The sequence below is a fragment of the Phyllobates terribilis genome, unplaced genomic scaffold (assembly GCF_046119375.1).
Source record: "Phyllobates terribilis strain yellow unplaced genomic scaffold, ASM4611937v1 Scaffold_12__6_contigs__length_324123572, whole genome shotgun sequence".
Classification (NCBI taxonomy): domain Eukaryota; kingdom Metazoa; phylum Chordata; class Amphibia; order Anura; family Dendrobatidae; genus Phyllobates; species Phyllobates terribilis.
In genome coordinates, this window is record NW_027362772.1 from 91,449,695 (window position 1) to 91,457,164 (window position 7,470).

At 54.3% G+C, this 7,470-nt stretch overlaps 1 protein-coding gene across 2 annotated transcripts; it reads left to right on the plus strand.

Moving 5' to 3' along the window:
- The first annotated feature begins 1,524 nt into the window (after positions 1-1,524).
- SZRD1 (SUZ RNA binding domain containing 1) lies at positions 1,525-6,781 on the plus strand. Of its 2 annotated transcripts, none has more exons than XM_073656142.1 (4): positions 1,525-1,704; positions 3,353-3,402; positions 4,617-4,868; positions 5,039-6,781. In XM_073656142.1, the coding sequence occupies exons 1-4, from the start codon at positions 1,654-1,656 to the stop codon at positions 5,139-5,141; spliced, it is 456 nt and encodes a 151-aa protein (XP_073512243.1). In that variant the 5' UTR covers positions 1,525-1,653; the 3' UTR covers positions 5,142-6,781. The 2 variants fall into 2 exon arrangements, with proteins under 2 accessions (XP_073512243.1, XP_073512242.1); XM_073656141.1 differs by having other exon boundaries at positions 1,527-1,704; positions 4,614-4,868.
- The last annotated feature ends 689 nt before the right edge of the window (positions 6,782-7,470 follow it).

Below are 7,470 nucleotides of genomic sequence, written 5' to 3' on the forward strand. Positions count from 1 at the left end.
GGTTGAGTTATAAAAAAATCTCCCAATCTCTAATGATCCCAGGAGCACCATCAAATCCATTATCATCAAATGGAAAGAACGTGGTACCACAACAAACCTGCCAAGAGAGGGCGCCCACCAAAACTCTCAGACCGGGCAAGAAGGGCATTAATCAGAGAGACAGCACAGAGACCAAAAGTAATCCTGAAGGAGCTGCAGAGTTCCCAAGCAGAGACTGGGTATCTGTCCATACGACCACAATAAGCCATACGCTCCATAGAGGTGGCCTTTATGGAAGAGTGGGCAGAAAAAATCCTTTACTTACACACAAAAATTGTAAGACTCGTTTTGAGTTTACCAAACACTTGGGAGACACCCCAAAAGTACAGAGGAAGGTGCTGTGGTCAGATGAGACCAAAATTTAACTTTTTGGCCACCAAGGTAAACACTATGTCTGGCGCCAAACCAACACAGCTCAACACCCCAAGAACACCATCCCCAAAGTGAAACATGATGGTGGCAGCATCATGCTGTGGGAATGTTTTTCGGCAGCAGGGACAAGGAAAATGGTCCGAGTCAAGGGAAAGATGGATGGTGCGAAATACAGGGATTTTCTGGAGCAAAACCTGTTTGTCTGTCAGTGATTTGAGACTGGGACGGAGGTTCAGCTTCCAGCAAGACAATGACCCAAAGCTACTGCTAAAGCAACACTCGAGTGGTGTAAGGGGAAACGTGGAAATGTTCTGGAGTGGCCGAGTCACAGCCCAGACCTTAATCCAATGGAGAACCTGTGGTCAGACGTGAAGATCGCTGTTCACCAGAGGAAACCATCTAACCTGAAGGAGCTGGAGCAGTTGTTCCTTGAGGAACGGGCAAAAATCCCAGTGGTCAGAGGTGGAAAGATCATAGAGACTTATCCAAAGCGACTGCAGCTGTAATTGCCGCAAAAGGAGGCTCCACAAAGTACTGACTGTAGGGGGGTGAATAGTTATGCACACTGAAGTTTTCATTTATTTTGTCCTATTTGTTGTTTACTTCACTCATCCCATCACTAAATGCCGTAAAGAGAGAAAAACAAAGGAAAAGGCAGAATTTTGATTTTCGTTTGTAGCATCTCCCTAAAATAAGCAATAAAAGTGATGAAACGTCAGTGGAAAACGGGATCAGTAAAAACGTCCCTGCCCGCGCATCAGTGGAGCCGGACAGCAGCGCCCCCTCAGGGCAGTGTCTGTAAATTTCAGTGTCACCAGAAACACAAAACCCAAAAAAAAACAGTGAGTTTTGTGACTCGCTGGTCGATGCGACACCTACAGAGAGCGGCGCTGACTGACACAGCCCAAGAGGAAAAAAATGTCTCTGTTGCCCTTAACAGCCAATCAGAGCTCAGCTTTCATTTCTTAAACTGCTCAAGTAACAGGACACCCGCGCTGTGATTGGCTTGTGACTGCTTGTGGCTGTCGGCTTCCCGGCTCTACTACAGCTGTTTCCTGGGTGTACCAAAATGGCGCCGAAGACGGCTTCCTGGGTCTGATGACGTAAGAGGCGTGGTCTTCTATCACGTGTTGACGTCGGGGCGGGTGCACGTGTAATGACATGAGCGTGCTCGGTCACGTATGGCGCGTGCGCTGTAAAGCCCGGCGCTTGGCCTGATTTCCGGCGGCGGCTGAGCGGAAGATGGAAGAAGATGAAGTCGCGGATAGCTGGGAGGAAGCGGCCGACAGCGGGGTGAGCGGAGGCGGGGAGCGGGCGGAGGCTGTGAGACCGCGGAGTGCGCCGGGAGGAGGGCGGGCCTTGTGTGCGCGGGTGGAGCGGAGCACGCCGGCATCACTGCTCCCTGCGGACCGGCGCCCTGCTCTGTGTGCTGCTGTCCTGAGGCCGCACAGCATCCGGGGTCACCGGAGCCCCTGCGGACCAGAGCCCCGGGACGTGTCCGCCCCTGCGGGTGTGACTGTCACCAGGAGCCCTGAGCGCACAGGGCAGCCATGACTATGGCCAGCAGAGGGTCCGAGACCTGAGAGGAGAGCGCCCCCCGCAGGAACTGGACTAGTGAACGTGTGCACCACAGACCCCCCTGGTGTCCGCCTGCCCTCTTTTTTTTTCTCTCCCCCGCCCGGTGTCTGCGGTGCCGCCCGCCTGCCCTCTTTCCTCCCCCCCTCCTGTGGCCGCCCGCCTGCCCTCTTTCCTCCCCCCCTCCTGTGGCCGCCCGCCTGCCCTAACCTCCCCCCCCCCCCCCCCTGGTGTCCGCCTGCCCTCTTTTTTTCTCTCCCCCGCCCGGTGTCTGCGGTGCCGCCCACCTGCCCTCTCCCCCCCCCCCCCCTCCTGTGGCCGCCCGCCTGCCCTCTTTCCTCCCCCCCTCCTGTGGCCGCCCGCCTGCCCTAACCCCCCCCCCCCCGGTGTCCGCCTGCCCTCTTTCCTCCCCACTCCTGTGGCCGCCCGCCTGCCCTCTTTCCTCCCCCCTCCTGTGGCCGCCTGCCCTCTTTTTTTCTCTCCCCCGCCCGGTGTCTGCGGTGCCGCCTGCCTGCCCTAACCCCTCCACCCCCCCCCCCCCCCCTGGTGTCCGCCTGCCCTCTTTTTTTCTCTCCCCCGCCCGGTGTCTGCGGTGCTGCCCGCCTGCCCTCTTTCCTCCCCCCCCCCCCCCCCCCCCCCCTTCCCCGGTGGCTGCCCGCCTGCCCTCCTTTTTTTTTTTTTTTTCCCCCCGGGGGCCACACACATGCCCTCCCTCCGTTACTCCCTTTGTTTTCTGTGGGTGAGGAGTTTGCAGCATGTCGCCCGGTTTGGGGTGTGCAGCCCTTCGTATCTGCAGGCTCCGGGTGATGGCGGCTATTTATAGTGCGCCCCCTGTAGGAGCGGCCGCAGATATTTATACCTCTATGTATCTGTCACTTTATTTGGCAGAGGAGTCGCACTGAAGTCCTGAGCTGCAGCCAAGTCATGTGACCTGACACCCGAGGGTCGGCGCTGCTACCAGGGGGGGGCGCTCACCAGCCGATGCTGGGAGTTGTAGTCTAGCTTAACCCCTTCCTGATGTGTGTGGTGCTGAGGTCGCTCCGTACACAGTTGTGCCGGCTGTATAGCTGCAGCTGAACCTCTTTGTTGCCACGGCCATTAGTGACTGCAACATCCTAAGGTTTATATACAACAGGAGGCACTGAGATTCCTATAGGTCGTCGTGGCAGCTGCGGACCCTCAGCCGGCTCCTGTGATCGCAGGTTCCTGGGTGGGTGTAATAATAGGCAGAAATTCACTACAGATCGACCACTTTAATATAAGATATCCCTGAGCAAGGAAAGCGGCTGCGCTCCAGAAAGTCAGATGTGTGAGACTTGTACACTGAAACGCAGACTCTGCTCACAGCAGCATTTATCTCTTCCAGGAAATAGATCGACGGTTAGAGAAGAAGCTGCGGATAACAGAAAGGGAGAGGTAAGAGCCGAGCGTGACTGCACCAGCAGAATAGTGAGTGCAGCTCTGGAGTATAATACAGGATGTAACTCAGGATCAGTAATGTAATGTATGTACACAGTGACTGCACCAGCAGAATAGTGAGTGCAGCTCTGGAGTATAATACAGGAGGTAACTCAGGATCAGTAATGTAATGTATGTACACAGTGACTGCACCAGCAGAATAGTGAGTGCAGCTCTGGAGTATAATACAGGAGGTAACTCAGGGTCAGTAATGTAATGTATGTACACAGTGACTGCACCAGCAGAATAGTGAGTGCAGCTCTGGAGTATAATACAGGATGTAACTCAGGATCAGTAATGTAATGTATGTACACAGTGACTGCACCAGCAGAATAGTGAGTGCAGCTCTGGAGTATAATACCGGATGTAACTCAGGATCAGTAATGTAATGTATGTACACAGTGACTGCACCAGCAGAATAGTGAGTGCAGCTCTGGAGTATAATACAGGATGTAACTCAGGATCAGTAATGTAATGTATGTACACAGTGACTGCACCAGCAGAATAGTGAGTGCAGCTCTGGAGTATAATACAAGAGGTAACTCAGGATCAGTAATGTAATGTATGTACACAGTGACTGCACCAGCAGAATAGTGAGTGCAGCTCTGGAGTATAATACAGGATGTAACTCAGGATCAGTAATGTAATGTATGTACACAGTGACTGCACCAGCAGAATAGTGAGTGCAGCTCTGGGGTATAATACAGGACGTAACTCAGGATCAGTAATGTAATGTATGTACACAGTGACTGCACCAGCAGAATAGTGAGTGCAGCTCTGGAGTATAATACAGGATGTAACTCAGGATCAGTAATGTAATGTATGTACACAGTGACTGCATCTGCAGAATAGTGAGTGCAGCTCTGGAGTATAATACAGGAGGTAACTCAGGATCAGTAATGTAATGTATGTACACAGTGACTGCATCTGCAGAATAGTGAGTGCAGCTCTGGAGTATAATACAGGATGTAACTTATTGGAATCAGTGTCTTTCACTCAATAGTGCTCCTCTGTCTGCTCCTCCTGGCAGCCAGTTTGATCAGTGTTGGGTCAGGCTTCTAATGAAGTGCTGTTTTCTCCTCCAGTCTCCCTTGTCGTTGTGCTGTCAGTCGGCGGTGCCAATCCTTCATTTGTGACTTTCCTGGTTTTTATATTCTTTCTTTCTTCAGCAGGAAATCTAAGTCTCCTCAGAAAGCTCCGGTGGTTATTCAGGACGACTCTCTCCCGGCGGGCCCTCCTCCGCAAATCAGGATCCTTAAGAGGCCTACAAGCAACGGATTGTCCGGTAACCCTAATGCCAGCAGCCGGCCGGCCGTCCCTTTGAAGACCTTGGCTCAGAGGGAGGCGGAGTACGCAGAGGCCAGGAAACGTATCCTCGGCAGCGCCAGTCCGGAGGAGGAGCCGGAGAAGCCTATAGTGGACCGGTGAGTGGTTCCGAGGCAGCGCTGCCGCCATTCATGGCCTCTGCAGGGCCCTATGGCTATTACAGGGGCCCCGAAGATCGTCAGCCTCTCTGGCTGCCTCGGTGGTGGATGTGGCTCCTCACTGATGGTACAATGGACGCCGCGCTGACGCTCACTCTCTTGTCTTTCAGGCCTATCCGGATCAACCAGTCGGAGGACAGCAGACCTTCCAATGATGTGATCCGGCAGCCGCTGGGTCCCGACGGTTCACAGGGTTTCAAACAGCGCAGATAGATGTACCTGGAGAATGCCGCCATGGGCCACACCGGCCTGTCACACCAATGGACACGAGCAGAGGGAGTCGCCTCATTTACTTGCACTTTGATGACCTTTTGCTCCGCCCACTGTGACCTTAAACCCCGTGCACTGTGACCCCCTTTCCGCCACCCTTGTAGCTCCGACCACTGTGACCGGCACACCGCCACATGCTGCCCTAGGTCTTATCACAAGGGCAGGCGTGCGCGTGTGCAGAGGATGGGTGGGGAGGGAGCAGGCAGAGTTGGGGGCGCCTCGTGCCTGCAACTGCCACTTCTACGGAAGTTACCGCCAGCAATAACGTTCTGTGAGTCCTGTCTGTGGGGGGCGCGGGGCTCGTGTCCCCTCCCCTTGTCATGAGTTTCCTTTGAGTGCATGTCTGCCTCCTCGCTGCTGAGGACGTTCTCGGTGCACACCGGGGCCCCTCTCCTCAGGTGTCGTGTTCATGAGCCAGTTTTAATTAAGAGATTATTTTAGCAGAGTGTCTTTCTAGTATTATGGAGCGGCCGCCATTGCTGTGTGTTATCAGGCGCTTTTGTGTGATGACCGGTGGCGGTCCAGTGCTTAGGATCGCAGGGTCTGTTCTGAGCCCTGGTGCAGTGAGGGGGTTAATGCCTGTGCTGTCCCGAGATCAGAAGGAGATATGGAAGAGAGCGGGTGTTTTTATTTTTTCGCATGGTTTGGAAGTGATTTCCCCATAGTGACGACAGGGTGCGGTGCTGCCGCAGACACCCGGAGGCGGTGGACGGTGGGTGCGGTGCTGCAGCAGACACCCGGAGGCGGTGGACGGTGGGTGCGGTGCTGCAGCAGACACCCGGAGGCGGTGGACGGTGGGTGCGGTGCTGCAGCAGACACCCGGAGGCGGTGGACGGTGGGTGCGGTGCTGCAGCAGACACCCGGAGGCGGTGGACGATATGGAAGGTGGTGGGGTCTTTTCTGGCAGTTTTTTGGACGTTTTGTGCACTGAATTGGATGAAACTTGTAGAGTCCAGATCCAAACTGCGTTCAATGGAGCGTTAATGTCTACGTTATCTGTCACGTGACTGCACCATCTGCTCCGCCTCCCGCGGTGGCCATGTTGTACGGAGGACCCTGAATGATCTGGGTGGAGGGATGACCTATTCATGTGCACGGACCGTGCGTCCTCCGGCTCGCTGCGCTCTCTTGCTGGTTTGTGTATGTGTACATATATATATTTTTTTCATTTTATAATCATGGGTTTCATGTATAATTATCCCTGAAAGATCAGGTCCCTACGATGCCAAAATGTCCCTGCGGGCCGCTGTGTGCCCGCCGGGTGCCGGAGGTGAACAGACAAGAGGGAGGTGCCTTATATAAGACGAAGCTACTGAGCATTCCCCATAGATCACGGCCTCATCCATGTACTGGACCCGTCGCTGACAGTGGCACAGCAGGCCATCAGTGGGTTAATAGTGGTGTGGTTCTGGACGAGGTCTTCCGCAGCTCCTCACGGGACGGGCCCGCCGTTATTACACTTCCGCTCTTCTGATGTGTGAATGTTTTAGTAGCTCTTTTATATAAGTCAGAGATTTGTAACGATGAATTTCGCATCTGGAGAAACGTCGGCCTTAATAAAGAATGTAAATTGTCGCCATCCACGGGAACGTCTGCAGAGCGTCTCTACCGCGTCGGGGGGCTTCAGTCATATCCGGGCCTATCCTCCGCTCACCTCCAGAGCTGCGGTTATTCTGCTGCAGGTATTTCATTACTATGACTTGTAGTAAACTAAAGCGTGGGTGAGCTGACGGCCTCCTACGTGCAGCCACAACGGTGGCTGCTGCTCTGGATGTGACTAGAGAGACTATGGGGGTCAGTACAGTAAGTAGAGAGGAGGATCTGGTTCTGCCACGGACGGGAATGAATATCTGCTGTTCTTGCAGCACCCCCTCTGTCCGTGTATGGTACTGCAGACCACCTGACGCAGCCATGGCGCTGTCTATAGATATAGACAGCGGCTCGTCTGTTCCTGGACGTTCAGTCTACAGCACTGGTCTTGATCCGCCGCTCCGTGTAGTCACGTGTCCGCTAGGACGGCCCCTGACTGACCCGAATCTTCAGTATTAGCGGCGTCCGCTTTCCCGGGGGGAAGGGGCATTTATTGTATGTTCAGTCCTGAATCTCCCGTGTTTCTGGAGGGGCAGCGCCGCTCCCGGTTTACAGAATCCGGAAGATTAATTTCACTCTTTCTAAATAAACGAGTGTCGTGTGATTTCCACCAATGTCCTCTGCATATTGTTGTGGGGGGGGGGGGGGGTCTGTTGCACGCTTTTGTCTGTCCCCTCTCCCC

Excerpts from the sequence above, each read along its gene's own strand:
- SZRD1 (XM_073656141.1), top strand. The coding sequence starts at position 1,654 with ATGGAAGAAGATGAAGTCGCGGATAGCTGGGAGGAAGCGGCCGACAGC. Across the intron at positions 3,403-4,613 it reads CGGATAACAGAAAGGGAGAG|CAGGAAATCTAAGTCTCCTC; the intron begins GTAAGAGCCGAG and ends TTCTTTCTTCAG. Across the intron at positions 4,869-5,038 it reads GAGAAGCCTATAGTGGACCG|GCCTATCCGGATCAACCAGT; the intron begins GTGAGTGGTTCC and ends CTTGTCTTTCAG.